General features: G+C 47.0%; 1 protein-coding gene across 1 annotated transcript in view; it reads right to left on the bottom strand.

Moving 5' to 3' along the window:
- The window catches only part of GPR153 (G protein-coupled receptor 153), a 34,343-nt gene that overhangs the window by 10,293 nt on the left and 6,861 nt on the right, over positions 1–17,189 (bottom strand). The window contains exons 2-5 of the mRNA XM_020975105.2: positions 15,629–16,155; positions 10,685–11,114; positions 2,194–2,383; positions 8–192 (exon numbers count right to left, since the gene is read on the bottom strand). Coding sequence (XP_020830764.1) covers positions 8–192; positions 2,194–2,383; positions 10,685–11,114; positions 15,629–15,984 — 1,161 coding nt within the window. The 5' untranslated portion in view covers positions 15,985–16,155. The remainder of the gene's footprint in view (positions 1–7; positions 193–2,193; positions 2,384–10,684; positions 11,115–15,628; positions 16,156–17,189) is intronic.

Below are 17,189 nucleotides of genomic sequence, written 5' to 3'. Positions count from 1 at the left end.
CTGTTACCTGAAGATACTGCATTTTGTCCTCCTGGATGGGCTGCAGAGGATAGAGCTGAGGGATCCCCCTTTCCAAGGCAGAGAAGTCATACTTGGCAATGTGGTCCAGGGCAAGGAAGTCACCCCTGTAGCTGTAGTCAAAGGGCCGTTCGTATATCAGGTCCGTGTGGAGGCCGCCATCCAGGCTGGTCTCTGCGAGGGACAGAGGCTAAGAGCTGAGCCAGAGACCTTACAGAGGCAGGATGACCCTGGGGTTCTGGAAAGTCACACCTGGCCACCCCCACTTCCCCAAACTAGGAAGGGCCTTTTACCATAGAAACAGTGAACTGACTCAACTCGAGAGACCTCCTCAGTCTGTAGAGGTACAAGATACAAGTCCTAGATTTACGTGTGAATGGAGAATGGGGAGCTAGGATCCCATCATGGAATGGAGCCACAAAGAAACCCCAGGGATCACTACCAGGACTGGTAAGAGTGACCCCTGGGAGCTTAGAAGAATTAGAGTAAGGAGAATTGAAGGCAAAGTAAGGCATCTCCCTGGCTGAGCCCAGTAGAATGCAAGCTACAGGAGAACAAGTATAGCATTATTTAGGCAGCTAGGTGATACAGTGTGTAAAGTGAGGAACTTGGAGTCAGGAAGATATGAGTTCAAATCCTGCCTCAGACACCTACTAGCTGTGTGACCCTGAACACGTCACTTAACCTATGTTTGCCTCCCCATTTGAAAAATGGGGATAATAATATCACCTACGTCCCAGGGGTTCTATAAGGGTCAAATGAGATAACACGCAAATCACCTTGCAAATCTTACAGACCTATAAAAAAATCCTAGTTATTATTAGTAATTTCTATCTTTGTATCCCTAGGGCAGTGCCTGGCACACAGTAGGTGCTCAGGTCAGGTGATAAAGACTTTAGTGGACCATTGAATTTGGTTTTTCCAGATTTTGAGACTTGTATTTCAATATCATTGGTTTCCTTTGTAATCCTCTGTATTTTATTTTGTACATTTAAAACATGATTCTGACAAGGGGGCTTCTACCAAGACCTTTTCTGATCCTCCCCCTCCCAGCTACCTCCCTCCCCTATTACTCAGTATTTATTTGGTTCACAATTTGTATTTATTTATTTATGCTATGGCTTCCTCTCAATAGAATGTAAGCCTTTTGAGGGCAAGGGATATTTAATTTTTGTTTCTGTATCTCCAGTGCTTAGGACAAAGACTTGATAAATATTGCCTGAGGGAATGTTTGCTGAATGAATGTCTTTCTTCTAAGAGCAGAATGCTCCAATAAACCAGTGCATTTAACTTGGGCTTAAGAGCGCCTTCAGAATCATCAGAAAGGGGCTAGATTATGAAGGCATTCTTCCAGCATTGCGTGGATCTGAAAATCTAGGTTAGAATTGGTGAACTGTGTCTGGTTGCCATGGTAACCCTCCATTGACCAGAAGATTTCATTAACCAGAATACCATTCCCTGACTGAGCTCAGTAACAGGGAGCTAGTGGGGGGTGGGGCAGAAGAATGCCCAAATGAATATTTTCATCAAATGACTGAGGACCTAAAACACCTGGCCAATGAAAGGCTTCCTCTGGTCATCCAAGGGAAGCCTGGAGGGTGTTTGAGGCTGATCATTACACAAAGAATCTGCAGCTATTTCATCCACCATGTACCTACCCAAGAGTCCCCTCTACAGTAGCCCCAGTCAGTGGTCATCTGGTCATTTGCAGACTTCTAGTGGGGGTGAAATTGTGGAGGGGAAGACATTTTTGCTCAGTGTCCTTGAGTTGAAGGGATTCTGGGACTGTTTGGAGGTGATTTATTAGAAGTAGGGAGATCTGATGGAAAAGGCAGTAGTGCTAAGACTCAGAGGACCTGGGTTCAAATCTTACCTGACACCTACTATCTGTGTGACCTTGGGCAAGTCACCTAATCTCCCCAAGCTGTCTCAGTTTCCCTATATGTAAAATGCAGGAGTTGGCTTGGATGGCTTCTGAGGTCCTTTACAGCCCTGGATGCAGGATTCCAAGTCACTTTGCCTCCCTGGGCCTCAGTTTCTCCATCTGTAAAATGACTGAGATGGCCTCTGCGGTCCCTTCCAGCTCTGGTTCTGTGACCTCCGATCCCCCTGCATGACTCCCAGAGCCCTCTGCTGACCCTAATCTCCCAGGCTCCCTAGAGTCCCAGCACTCACCCTCATCTGTTTCGTCATTGGACATGAGGGCCACACACTTTTCCCAGACGGCCTTGATGTCAGCCCGATAGCGGTCACAGGCCCACAGGAAGAAGGGCAGCAGGAAGGACTGCACCACGGAGCACCAGAGCATGCACAGAGCCATCCAGGTGTAGGAGGTGTCCGCCTTGAGGCTGGTGAAGCTTACCACCTGTGTGACGACACGGGAGAAACCTTCAGTGACCTGGCCCACAGAGCCACCAAAGAGATACCACAAAAGCACAGTTCTGAGGGGGTCGCTGCTCTGCCCAAGAAACTCTAGTGGTTCCCAACTGCCTCTAGGGAAAAAATATACAAACTCCTCTTTTCACATTGTGGCTCCAACCCACCTTTCTAGGCTTTATTGTACATGATCTTCAATCACACTAAAATGGCCTGCATACTGTTTCTCACACACGAAGTCCCATCTCTAGCCTCCATATCTGCACAGCCCAGAGGCCCTCCCTCCCTCCCCTCCTCTGCCCCTTAGAACCTCAGCTCCCTTCAAAATGCAATCTGGTACCACCTTCTCCACCAGGACTTTGCTGATCTCTGAAGCTGCTAGCACTCCAAACAAATGAGAAAATAGCATCTTTTCTGAAGTGGGATGGGATGGGGGTGTGTGTGTGAGGATTTTTTGGTATATTTTTAAAAATCGACAAAACAGTTTTCACATATTCCAAAAATATTCAAAATATTTTTCATATATTTCAAAAATGGATAAAATATTTTTCATGTATTTTGAAAATAGACAACATATTTTTCATATATTAAAAAACCAGACCACATATTTTTAATATTTCAAAAATATACAAAATGCTTTTGTATATTTAAAAATATATACAAAATATTTTATATATTTCAATATATAATTCTGTATACTTCAAAAATATATCTTTTTTCATACATTTCAAAAAATAGACAAAATATTTTTCATGCATTTCAAAAAATAGACAAAGTTTTTGCACATTTTACACATATATGTAAATAGATACATATATACACACACACACACACACACACACATACAATACAACTCTTTTATATTTCCCCTCTGGAGATTCCCAAGCACCCTAAATTTATTTCATATTTACTTTTATGTGTATAAATCCACAATAGAATGGAAGCTCTTGGAGAGCAGGGTATATTTTATTTTTGTCTTCAGATTTCCGATGCCTATACAAAATATTCCATCTACAGCTTGTTTGTCCACAGTTCTTTGCATGTTGTCTCCTTCGTTTGACTGTAAGCTCCTCGAGGGCAGGGGCTGTCTTTTACTTTTCTTTGTATTCCCGGCACTTAGCCAGTGGCTGGCACACAGGAGGTACTTAATTAATGTTTACTGACCAGTGCCTAACACACTGGTTGGTATACAGTAGTTGTTTAATCAATGCTTGTTGGCTGCTCTCTTCCCTCATCCCTAGAGCTCCACAAAAGGAGCTCAGTTTGGAGACTAGGATTTGAGTCTTTTGAGCCTCACTTCACTGTGTGATGCCAGACAAGTCTTCTGAATGTTCTGGGCCCATTTTCCCATCCAAAAAACTCGAGTTGAGTCATTTTTCAGTCGTATCCAACTCTTTTATGACCTCATTTGGGATTTTCTTGGCAAAGAGACTGGAGTATCTTTCTCCAGTTCATTTTACAGATGTTAAGTGACTTCCTCAGGGTCACAAGTATCTGAGGTCAGTTTTTAACTTCCTGACTCCATCCAGGTCTGGCATGCTATCCACTGAACCATCTAGCTGCTCCTCGTCAAAAAAAAGGGGAGGGGGATGATAATTCCTGTCCTTCCCTATCAAATAAGATAATATTCAAAAAACACTTCACATAGCGCCTGGCACACAGTAGGTGCTTAATAAATCTTGTCCACTTTCCCTTCTTCCCTACCCAAGGTGAGACCACAGAAGTGACTTGAGATCTTTGGGAAAAAGGTAACATAAGGGTACAATCCCAACCACCCCAGCCCATGGTGAACTCTCCCCAAGCCAACTTCTGTATTCCTTCTAGAATTATGGGATCTAGGGCTCCAAGAGTCCTTAGAGATCATCTGGTCCCATCCCTTTCATTTTAGAGATGAAGACACTAATGCCCAGATGATTGATGATTCTGATATTGACATATCCCATGACAGAGATGTCAATGATCTGCCCAAGGTCACTCCTAATTTTTAAGGGGCAGAACCAAGTTCCTCTCTCCTCAACACCCTTGGGATATTACCCAAAGGGGTTAATAAGTTAATAGGTCCAGGTCTCTTCTCTTCCGGCAAAGAACCTGGGCCCGGGATTCCCTGCAGCTGAAAGGGCAGGTTAGTTTCAGTGCCAAAAAATGATCTGGGACCAGCCTTATGAGCAAGACAACTGAATTTAGAGCTAGAAGGGTCTTGGCCAGAGGAATCTGCTCCAACTCCTCATTCTAGAGAGGAGTCAGTCATCAACAAGCATTTATTAGGCACCGACTATGTGCCAGTCACTGTACTAAACACTGGGGATATAAAGAAAGGTAAAAAGACAGTCCCTGCCCTCAAGGAGCTCCCAGTCTAGTGAGGGAGACAAGATGGAAACTAAGCCCTTGCACAGAGCCAAAATTTGAACCCAGGCCTTCTGACTCCAAATCTTGTGCTATTTTCTCTACATAAGGCTTCCTTCCCACTCCACTTAATTGTAAGATTCATTTAGCGGCTAATCACAAGTGCCCATAGGTCAGAGGCATTGTGCTTCACCAGAAAGAGTGCTGGTTTTTGAGTTTAAGGACCTGGGTTCAAATCCCAGCTCTTCTACTATCTACCTGTGTGACCTTGGGCAAATCGCTTCCATTCTCTGGCTTCAGCTCCCTCCTCTGTAAAATGAGGGACTTGACTCAATGAATTCCAAGGTCTCTTTCAGCTCTAAACCTATGTGCCTATCTCTCATAACAGGAAGCTAAGGTGACACCATAGCACATGGAGTCAGGAAGACTCATCTCCTTGAGTTCAAATCCGGCTTCTGACACTTACTAGCTGGGTGACCCTGGGCAAGTCACTTCACCCTGTTTGCCTCAGTTTCCTCTTCTGTAAAATGAGTTGGAGAAGGAAATGGCACACCACTCCAATATCTCTGCCAAGAAAACCTCCAATGGGGTCAGGAAGAGTTAGACATGACTCAACAACAATAACCACATCTCTCATTAAGCTTCGATTGTCATTTAATTTTTCCTAATTATTCATGTGTATCACTTGATGTAAAGCCAAGAGAACTGGGCTGAGGACATGAATGAACTGGGCCTGAATGAACATCTGGCCATTGATTTACTGGTCATCCAGAGGCATACGTGACGTTCGCTCTGCGGAGCCCCCAGGAAGAAAGCTGGCCCAGGGTCCCAGAGGCTGGTAGATCCCAGTAGCTGGCTGCTCCCCATTTCTTTTTTTGGTTTTTAAAAATTATTATTATTTTTTTGCTGCCCATTTCTTGGAGCTTTTGGGAGCTGGGTATCTAGACTGTGCACCTACAAACAAGGGGAGCCTGGGTTGCTTTTCTGCTGTCTAGAACAAAGAATGACTCAGTAGCAGACTTGATTCGGGGCCTGATTACCCAAGAGAGAGTCCCCCATTGGGAGGGGGCGGGGTGAAAAGCAGGGGAGACCACAGCAATCCCCGGGTGCAAGGCAGACAGAAAGCTTGCTTCCTTTTCCCCATCAGTCAGCCGGGCACTCAAATGCTAACAGTATCCAGATGGATTGCCTTTGGGAATCTGCAAAGTTCTTTTCCTGAACCCAAACTTCACGGTATGAAACAACGGTCCACCCTTCTAATGCCAATATTCTACCCATCTGGCTTTATGTCTCTGAGTTATAGAATGTCATGATTTTCCAAGAATTCAAAGTGATTATTGCCCAGAGAGCAATGGAGAGGCATGTGGCGGCTGCACAAAGACTCTCTCCCCCTTCTCCATGCCTTGGCATGGGCTGCCCCCTGCCCCCGTACCTGGGTTGTTCTCCCCTTTTTTACCTCCACCTTAGAAATTCTGGCTTTCTTCAGGACTCAGCCTAAGACTGCCTTCTGCAGGAGGCCTTTCCTGGTCGTCCCCACTCGAGCCTCTCCTTCTATGACTACCTTCTACCACTCCAAAGAAACTGGAGATGTGCACATTCAGAGCCATCTCCACTCCAAATGCTCATATGGATTACTTGTGCCCAGCCTGCGGTAGAGCCTTCCACGCTCATACTGGTCTGATCAGCCAGTTGGACCCACTATGCCTTATGACGTCATTCTGGTTCTCTTTGAGAATGAGGTGCCACAACCACTTTCTACCACCGTGGCGCTCTGTCTTCCACCTCCATCCTTTTGCAATGGAATGTGGTGCGCTCCCTGTGCTTGGAATGGACTTCAGTTGACAAGGCCTCCCTTCCTAACTGCCTTCTATAACTTTCTTGTAATGTTGTTGTTGACTCATTTCAGTCATGTCTGAGTCTTCATGGCCCCATTTGGGGTTTTCTTGGTAAAGATGCTGGACTGGTTTGCCATTTCCTTCTCCAGTTCATTTTACAGATAAGGAACCTGAGGCAAACAGGGTGAAGTGACTTGTCCGAGGGCACACAACTAGTAAGTGTCTGAGGCTGCATTTGAATCTTCCTGACTCCAGACCCAGCATTCTATCCACTGCATCACCTAGCTGCCCCAACCTCCTTGTTTTCCCTTTGCTTATATTTATTCTTTATGAGGACTCTCCCCCAAGAGTATGGAAGCTCCTTCAGAGTAGGGGGTATTTCATTCTTTGTGTTTTTATCCCTCGTGCCTGGCACAAAGCAGGTAACTCATAAACCCTTGCGGGTTGGTTGACTACTCAGTAGGTAACTTGTACGGACCTGTGTATTTACATGTTGTCTCATTTATTAGGATGTAAGCCCCTTGAGGGTAGAAACTACCTTTGTTTTTTTCTTTAGATCTCCTGCACCTCGCACAGTGGCTAGCATGTAATCAGCAATAAATGCTTATAGATTGACTGATTGATTAATGAATGATGGATGGCATCAAAGAAACACATGATGGAAAAGAAGATGGCCTGATCACATAGAGAAAGTGACACTGGAACTGATGGACGCCCATGGTGCCCTTGTGACATCGAGAGAAAGCAAAGAAGGTCCCAGTGTGTTTGGGTGGGGAAGGGTCCTGCAGGAAATCTATGGGAGGACATGGAACAAGAATCTCACAAGATGGGCAAGGTTTGGATGGGCAGCGATCCGCATTGGTAGAGGGAATACCCACACAAATGAACAGATTCTGTGGAGTTTCTGAGGTCAGTGCCTGACCTTTTTCAAACTATATCCATTATCTCACAGCAACTCTGAGCAGCAGGCTGCATTAGCTCCATTTCATCCACGGGGAAACCAAGACCCAGACGGGTGGGTCACATAGGTAGGTTCATGGCAGAGCTAGGACTAGAATTCTCAGCTCTATGCTTTTTCCTAAACTCATTATCTCCCCCAGTCACTGACCCACAGCTCTCAGTTGGCCAAATTTTGACTGCCAAAGGTCTTTACCTTTTTTAAAATAAAAATTTATTGATATCTTTTATTTTTACATCATCTAGACATCCCCCTGTATCCCTCTTCCTCTTCCTTCCTTTAGAGGCAGCTAGGCTGCCCAACAGATAGAGCACTGGACCGAGAGTCAGGAAGACCTGAGTTCAAATCCAGCCTCAGGTATTTACTAGCTGTATGACCCTGCACAAATCACTTCACCTCTGTTTGCCTCAGTTTGCTCAACTATAAAATGGGCATAATAATAGTCCCTACTTCTCAGGATTAACATAAGAATTAAATGAGATGATATTTATAAAATGTTTAGCACAGTGGCTGGCACAGTAGGTGCTTAATAACTGCTTCTTTCCTTCCCTCTTTCCTCCCACAGAGCCATCCCTTACAACAAAAGATAGGTCCTCCTTCTTAAAGCCTATAAACTTAAATTTTTAAAAACTCTGAATTTTTTTCCTGCCTCCCTATATGCTTTCCTCCCAGGCTCCTTCTTCTTCCCTGGCTCCCCGTCTTTGTCTCATTCTAGCCCATTAGCACAGCTCTGTGTCAGACATTCAGGTCCATTTCTAAATAAACATATTAGTTCTATCAGAACCCAGCGGGGCTGGGGACTTTCTTAGCTCTCTGACCTTACACTGATTAAGATTGTGAAGCTTGCTGGATTTAGTACTGGAGGTCACAATGGATATGATTGTCATGGATTTGAGAAGTCAACAAGCATTGATTTAGCACCTGCTCTGTGTTAGGTTGTGAGCTTGGACAGACTTTGGGAGACAGTAGAGGACAGAAGTGCATGGCGTGCTATGGTAAATGGGGTCACGAAGAATAGGACACAACTGAGCGACTGAATCAGCAATGCACACCAGGCGCTGTACTAAGCGTTAGGGATGAAAGAATCCCTGCTTTCAAGGAGATTCTACTTTAACAAGAAAGACTAGAAGGTCCCATATAAGGTCAGCACTAGCTCTTCAATGGCAGGGATTGGGTTTGTCTCCGCATATCAGCCAGCCCAGCACCTTATGCTGAGAGAGGATTGAGGGTGGACGTGAAGAGGGCTAGGGATTCTGAATCACTGTCACTGGGAGAGCTCTAGCCTAAATTCAATACTTTGGACAGTCTCCAGATGGGCCCCTACAGCAGACCCTTGTTCTCATCCCCCCCTTCTAAAAATGACATGGAAAAGATGTGGGGGACAGAGTCCTCTTGACCTTCCTAGTTTCTCAGCAGGAGATATGCTAGGAGAGCCAATCTAAACCCAGGGTTCTTAACCTGGGATTTATGAATCCCCAGTGGGCCTGTTGATAGATTTCAGTGGATCACTGAATTTAGTTTTTCACTATTTTGAGACCCATATTTGAACATCATTGGTTTCCTCCGTAATCCTCTGTATTTTATTTTAGGCATTTAAAAAACTTATTCTGGGAAGGGGGGTATAGGCTTCATGCCCATGGGGGCCATGACACAAAAATGAGGGGGTCCAACTAAATAGCCTACCAGGTCTCTTTTAGCCCTTCATGACCCACGGAAGTCACTTAACCTCTCCAGGCCTCAGTTTCCTCTTCTGTAAAATGGAGGGATTGGACTAAATGGTTCGTGAGGCCCTTTCTAACTCCAAACCTAAGTTCTGCACTTTTTGTGCATGCATAATTTACTTTTCCTGGAGCTGTTACCACTGATTAATTCAAGATGACAGGAGCTAAAATCAGCTCATCCAGACCTACTCCAACACTTCCCTGCTGCTTGGTCAATGCAGGGGTCAGAGGCTGGGACTGGGCTGACAGGCTGAGGGAGAGACTGACTGAGGCAGAGCCCTAGGAGAGGGCAGACAGACAGAGGCCAGCTTCTGCAGTCCTGTGCTTTTCACCCCATGGTACCCCAACCCAGGTCCTTTTAGCCCAAGGCTATGAGCCAGCTGATTCCGGGACCTTGCCCAGGGAGTGGAAGGGAGAAGCGGACACTGTCTCCTGAAGCAGAGTGAGGTCTGTCGGCCCCTCCCTTCCCCTTGATGGGTAAGAGCTTTCATCTCTTTCCTGGAGATGAATCTCCAACTAGAACCATTAGCAATGAGCTGTGTCATGTTAAACGTGTCATTTTCTCTGGGAATCTGCTCTCCTCAACACCTTTAAAACTCATGACTCAGTCTCTTCCCTTTTTCTCCAGGGATCCTTCATATGCCTAGCTCTGTCTCCCTTGGGTTGCTAGGCACCTAGTCTTTCCTCTGGCCATTGGGGAGGACCAGAACATCCCAGACTCAGGAGGGATTTTAGACGTCATTTGGTGCCAGCCCCAATCCCCTTCCCCTCCTAAATCTGCCATCTTGGGCAAGTCACTTAACCTCCCTAGGACTCAAGTTTCCTCATCTAAAAATGAGGGGGTTCAATCAAATAACCTATAAGGTCCCTTTTAGCTCTAAACCTGTGATGTCTGCGTGACCCACATAAGTCATTTAACCTTTCTGGGACTCAGTTTCCTCCTCTGTAAAATGAAGGGTTGGACTAGGTGACTTTGAAAGTCTTTTGTAAATTTAAAATTCTATGATCTTTAACATGATTCATAAATGTGAGTTATTATTAATATTGCAGGGACCCGTGAAGTCACTAACTGTCCACAAGCCCGTTCTCTTTTAAAAATATTTTGATAACTGTATTTCAACATAATTGGTTTCCTTCGCAAACCTATCTACTGGGTGTTCCAAACGTCTCAGGGCAGTCTCAAGATTGTCGTAAGACTTTTGAGGCACCCTGAATTTTGTTCTACGCGTGTTTCTGAGATGGGGCCAATTCACTTTACCAATCTGCCCAAGCGGGTCGTGGCCAACAAATGGCTAAGCATCCCTGGTCTAGAGGGTAAAGATTCAGAGTTATAGTTCCAAGGACCAAGAGACTCCTTCCCACCCCAGTGGCTTCCACATCTCAGAGGGATGGAGATAGCAGCCCCACCCTCCTTCCTCCAGACCCCAGCTCACCAGCACAGGGAAGCCCATGAGGCAATCATAGATGAAGACGATGCCGGCCACCAGGTACGTGATCTGCAGGGAGGTCTTGATAGGCTCTGAGCCGTCGATGGAAGAGCGGCGCTTGCCCTGAGCATCCTCCACCACGATGGTCGGAACGTTAAACTTGTTGCGGTCCAGATTGTGGCCGGTCTGGAGGGAGAGGGTCTGGAAAAGGGTGATGGTGGTGCAGACCACCCCCATGGCCACGCTGCCTCCGACAAGCAGCAGGAAGCACACCCCAAAGCCCAGCCCGATCTCGGTGACGATGAAGCGGCAGTCGCGGGTGTAGAAGCGGTCGGTTGTGTCGTGCCAGCCCACGGCAGGGAGAGTGGACAGGATGAAGGACACCATCCATATGCCCATGACCGTGTGCACCGCCTGCTTCTTGGTGTTGCTCAGCCTGCCGGGGAGAGTGTGGAGCTGCTCACTCATGGGGTCTCCAGTGAGCCAAGGGGAATGGGGGGAGACGTGTCCAGCCCCTAGTCCTGACTCTTTCCCACCTTCACCCAGGCCTAGGTCTTTAGCCCCAAGCCCCACGAGTGGGTGGAGTTTAAAAATGTCTCCCTTCAATCTCTGGCATCGGAGGACATCTAAGACAATTTAAAAAAATCCACAGCCCCTTTACTGATTCTTGAGAAGCGGTAAGTGCTGGAGTTAGAGGTCCTGGGTTCAAATCTTGCTTCTGCCATTTACTATCTGTGTGACCTTGGGCAAGTCACAGTCTCTCTAGGCCTCAGTTTTTCCTTCTGTAAAATAAGGGGGATGAACCCGATGGCTTCTGAGGTCCCTTCCAGATCTAAAGCAATGATACTAGGATGCTTTCTTTGCCTCAGTTTCCTCTTCTGTAAAATAAGGAGGTCAGACTAGATATCTTTGGAGATCCTCCCAGGACTAGAGCTATGGATCACATGATCTTCCTGTGCCTACGTTTCCTGAGGGGTTGAACCAGATGGCCTTCTAGGTCTAGAGCAACGACCCTAGCAACCTCTTTGCCTCAATTTCCTCCCAAGTAAAATGAGGGGAGTTGAATAAGCCCTGTCAATAAACCTTAGGCCTCTGTAATTTATTCACAGCCATGTCCACACCAGCCTCTCCCTGGTGAGATTCGAGAATATTAGTGCCACATATATAACATATAGCAAATTGCTTACTATTTTAGGAAGAGGGAAAGGAGAAAAATTTGGAACTCAAAATCTTGTAAAAATGAAAGCTAAAAAACTGTCTTTACATATAATTAGAAAAAAATAAAATACTATTAAAGAATAAAAATAAAAAAGAATATTAGTGCAGGAACTAGATCATGTTTATATATGGGGTTAATGTTTACAAATCTGGCTCTCCCCAACCATGTGAAATAGGAGGCAGGACTACCATAATCCCCATTTTAGAGATGAGGAAACTGAGACTCCCAGAGGTAAAGTGATTTGCCCGTGGTGATGTAGCTATGAAGTGTCTGAGGACAACTTGCCCAAGGCTTACACAATGGCAGTGCTGGAAGGAGAACCAAGGTCCTCTGGCGCAACAGCTTTTCCACCAAACCACTGCCTTCTCTGAAATGGTCCATTCCCACCCAGATGCCCCATCATTCGCCACGAACAACATTCCTGGCATTAAAGGTGGCTAGGTCTCCACCCAATCTCTTCTTTCTTGGGAGTGGGATACAATGTCTGCACTCTCCTCTGTTTGAGAGAACCTGGGGGTACCCATCTCCTCACCCAGCAAGACAAAGGCCCAGCACCCCAAGAAGAAGGCACCTCCCTCCTTCCTTTCCCCCAACCCCACTCTAGGCCTGAAAGGAAGGCTCACTTGTCACATCTCCTGCTCTAAAAGATTCTCCCAAGCTCCTTCAGCCTTCTGACAGTGACTGACTCGGTTTCAAATGGATTTTTTTCTGTCTCATCAAAGTACGGGACAAGAGATTGGCCCCTGCTCGCCTTAAAACCAGAGGAGAGAAGGAGTGGCCCCTCTCATCCTCCCTAGCTCCTTCCTGGGGCTGGGCTGGGGAAGCCTGGGTCCCTCTCTGCTTCCCAGGGTTCTCAATAAAGCTAGCAAAGGGCAGGCACACAGATGCCAGTTACTGGCTCCCAGACAGTGCAGATGTTTCCCTATGTAGGTCAGAGCTCTCATCGTATACAGCTAATGTTCACCGCCCATTAGTAAATTAGTCAACTGGGCCTGGTTTGTTAACTTAACTCTCTTCATTAGGGGTGGTTAACACAGAATAAAAGGGTTAAAGAGCCTCTCAAATTAGTTCTGGGGGTAAGAGTAAACACAAGAATAACTTATCACTAGCTTATAGTTAAACTTTTTTTTGAGGATGTGCCAAGGATACCTAATGAAGACAGCGGCCATCAGTTAAAGGGCAGAAACTACCCATGTGAACATCTGTTGTTCTCTTAAGCTGTGCCCAGCAAAGGGGGTGTGAGTTTAAGGAGTAAAGTGGGGTGTGGCCAAGGACCCCTTCCATCCTCACCCCTCCTCCTTGCCCTCTCTGAACCCAAAGAACAGGTCTCTCTGCCCCTCAGCACAAGCCTCTTTATTTGTATTCAGGAAGACAGACAATCTAGCAGCCCCAGCTGCTCACTGGCCGCCTGGGAACCACAGCCCAGCAGGGTAGAGGGTGGCACCCAGCTGGGATGGCGATCCACTTCCCTTTTCTGCGTAGGTACTTTAGGACCCGCTTGGGCCTCTTCAGGTATAGCCATCAGGACCCCCTGTGATCTGTGACTAAGCTGGAGCTTGACTGGGGTGAGGGACAGGTCAGATGCCTACAGAGGCCTGGGAAGTCTCCCCTTTCACCCAGGGCCAGGGCCTCAATGGTGGGGCTGAGTCAGGAGTGGGCATGGTGGGTTGGCTCCAGAGGCTAAGAAATCAGCACAGGATAGCAGTGTCTCGTTTTAGCTATATCTCCAGTGTGTTGGATTTAAACGGATTGGGGGAGGGGGAGGAAATTTAAGTTGTAGTCAAAGACTGAGGTTTTGGGCGGACAGGTTGAGACAGACAAACTATATCTTGCCCCCTGGTTTTTGCAATGGTTTATAGGGTCATCAGTTTAGGTTTTGAAGGGACCTTAGAGTCTAACCTCCCTCCAATCCTCCCCTCTGCAATCGCATATTTTACAATTGGAGAAACTGAGGCATGGTTAAATGACTTGTCTAGGGTCACAGAGCTAGTAAGGTAGAATTTGAATCCAGGTCTTCCTAATTCCACTCCTGTGGTTTTCTTGCTAGTTTTTAAGCTCTTTGGAGTCCAGTGTCCCATATGAACCTTGGTACCAACCTAGCCTAGATTCTAACTTAGCGTTGTCTGTTTCCAATAGTCTGAAACTGCACCTCTCTCTAACTAGTCTCATGACCAGCATGTGGTCAGTCTGGGGAGTGGAAGAGGGATGGATGCAACATCCTCTTTACCATCCCCCTGCCTCCTCTTCCCCGCCCTAATAGATCCTCTGATTTCTTCCCAGGCCTGGAGCTAATATGCAGGGCCTCATTAAGAAAGCTTCAGTCCTCCACCCAGCCCTGAGTCACTCATTCTGTGAGGCCCTCATTGTATAAAGAAGGATCCAGGCTCCACAGGGGAGAGAGGGAGTGTCCAAAGTAACTTGTAGCTCAGTCTCATTTTGAGGTGGTAATAATAATAATAATAATAACAACAACAATAATAATAACATATATGCCATTTTAATGTTTACATAACATTTTATACGTGTTATTTTACTTTATCCTCACAACCACCTTGGGAGGCAGATGCTGTTATTATCCCTATTTTACAAATGAGAAAAATGAGGCAAACAGACATAAAGTGACTTGCCCAAGATAACACAGCTAGTAAGCATCTGAGGCTGGATTTGAACTCCGGTCTTCCTGACTCCAAGTTTAACATTATCACTTTCTTTCCAATACTCATGATTCGTGATAGGTAGTTCAAATATCATTATCATTTTGTAGATGAGGAGGCTTGGAGGAAGTGATTTGTCCAGAGATGCACATACATTGTGGGAAGACCTGAACCTTATATAGTTGGGTTTTTTTTTAAACTGATGTCTTTTGTTTGCCAAACATTAATTTCCCTCCCTTTGGACCAATGACCTCCCTTACCCACCTTCTAGTTGAGTCCACCCCTGGACAAAGATTTGAAAAAAGGAGAAAAAAATAGCAGTCAGTAAAACCAGCTATATCTGACAGCCTATGCTACAATCCTCATCTACAGTACCTGTCTATGCAACTAAGAAAGCATGTATACAGTGGACAAAGCAAGGACTCTGGAGCTGGGGGACCGGAGTTCAAATCCTACCTTAGCTGCTTACTACCCTGTGACCTTGGGCAAAATTCCTTAGCCTCCTGAGCCTCAGTTTCCTCATCTATAAAATTAGTGGGTTGTACCAGATGGCCTCTGAGGTCTTCCCAACCCTAGATCTAGGATGCTAGGATCCTTCAATTCTCCAGGGCCTGCTGAGCTCTACATATTCCCCAACTCACTCCTACACGTGTGCATACACGTACATATATGATAGGAAAGAGGTCCACACTGTAAGTTAGGAGCCCTCCCTGGGCTTTTGTCCTGAATCTGTCAGTAATGAGCTGCCTGACATCAGATAAGTCACTTCCCATCTCCGTGCCTCAGTTTCCTCTTCTGTAAGATGCCAGATGGGGAAAGGGTTCCTTCTAGTTCTAACAGTCCATGATTCTATATGTAGAGAGATGACATGGAATAGTGCTGAACTAGGGTGCCAAGAAGGCCAGGGTTCACAGCCCACCTCTAAACTAGAACAAGTCACTTAATCTCCACGGGCCTCAGTTTCCTGACCTGTAAAATGAAAGGATTGGAGTAGACAGCCTCTGAGGTCTCTCGGCACCCTAAATCTATGACCCCATGTCCCCTTCATAAGGTACCCCACCCCACACCCAGACTTACCGGTAGTTGACCGGCCATCGAACCATCCACATGCGATGGTAGGACAGAGAAGTGACCGAGAAGCAGGTGACCAGGGTGAGGGTATAGAAAGTGGACACAAACACTTTGCAGAGCCCCTCGTTCCACTCGTAGTCAGAATGCTGACGCCGCAGCTGGACCACCGCGTACATCGTGATGGGGATGGCGATGTTGAGCATGTGGGTGCCAGCCAGCATGCACAGCAGGAACTCCAGTGGCTTCCATTTCTTCTGCTTGGCACTGACACTCAGGATGCCCCATGCGTTGGCCAGCAGCGAGACCCCAGCGCACGCCAGCCAGGCCACAGCGTTATTGTGCAGCCTCTCTTCATCCTTCATGGTGCAGGGTGGGGGCCGGGCCGTGGGCCCAATGGAGCTGGCTGGGGATGGACGGACAGAGGGCTGGGGGCAGCACGGACATCCTCCAGTGGAGCCCGAGGGCCCCGGGCAAACAGCAGAGCCCCTCACAGAGGGCTAGTGCCAGGCATCACAGACCACAAGCTAAGGGACCTGTGGAGATGGAGGGAGGATAAGCGCTCTGTCCTGGCTGGGAGCCCTGGATCCAGCCCCCAGGACCATTCTCAAGCCAGCCTCTGGTCCCCTAGGCCTCCCTCCTTTGTGCTCAGCCTGAATCTTCTGACCTATCTCCCCTTAACCCAGCTTGAGGTGCCCAGCCTGAAATCTCCCACCTGTCTCCCTTGCACCAAGCTCAGAGCTCCCAAGTGCTCAACTGAAAAACTCTGACCCGTTCCCCCTTGCACAAAGCTTGGAACCCCCAAACCTCCTCCTCATGCTTTACATGAAAACTCTGACCTGTCCCCCTTGACCAAGCTTAAAGCCCCCAATGTCTCCTATACCCAGACCTAAAACTCTGGCCTGCTCCCCCGAAGCCAAACTCGGAACCCTCAAACCTGCTCTTCATGCTTAACACGAAAACTTCAACCTGTCCTCCTTAACCAAGCTCAAAGCCCCCAAGGTCTTCTCTGCCCAGCCCCCAAACTCTGACCTGTTCCCCCTTGCACAAAGCTTGGAACCCCCAATCCCACCCTTCATGTTTGGCACGAAACCCCCCACCTGTTCCCCTTGACTCAGCTCAAAGACCCCGATTTCTCCTATGCCCAGTACAAAGTTCTGGCCTGACCCTCATACCAAGCCCAGAACCCCCTAACCCCGCCCTTTATGCCCAGTCTGAAACCTGATTTTTTTTCCCGTTTGTACCAACCTCAGAACCTCTAAATTTGCCTCTTGTGCTCATCCTGAAGCCCCAATCCTGCCTTTCATGTGCAGTCTGACACCCTCAGGTGTCCCCTCTGCGTCCAGCTTGAGATCCCAAAGCTGGGCCCACTTTTGAGGTCACAGCTTTTAATCTTGCCAACTCAGGTGAGCACAGAGTCCCTAAATGAGCCCCTTACTATTGATCCAAAGATCTTGGTCTTGGCCCCTAACCCTTTGCTGTCTAGTCTGACATCCTTGATAGATCCTCTCCATCCTGCTTAAATCTCCCAAATGTGCCCTCCCCACCTAAACCAAAGTACATCCCCTGG

Source organism: Phascolarctos cinereus, unplaced genomic scaffold (genome assembly GCF_003287225.1).
Source record: "Phascolarctos cinereus isolate Bilbo 61053 unplaced genomic scaffold, phaCin_HiC Scaffold_726;HRSCAF=1367, whole genome shotgun sequence".
NCBI classification, from domain to species: Eukaryota; Metazoa; Chordata; class Mammalia; order Diprotodontia; family Phascolarctidae; genus Phascolarctos; species Phascolarctos cinereus.
Note: the sequence above shows the minus strand (reverse complement) of the source record. Positions and strands in the feature narration are given on the sequence as shown.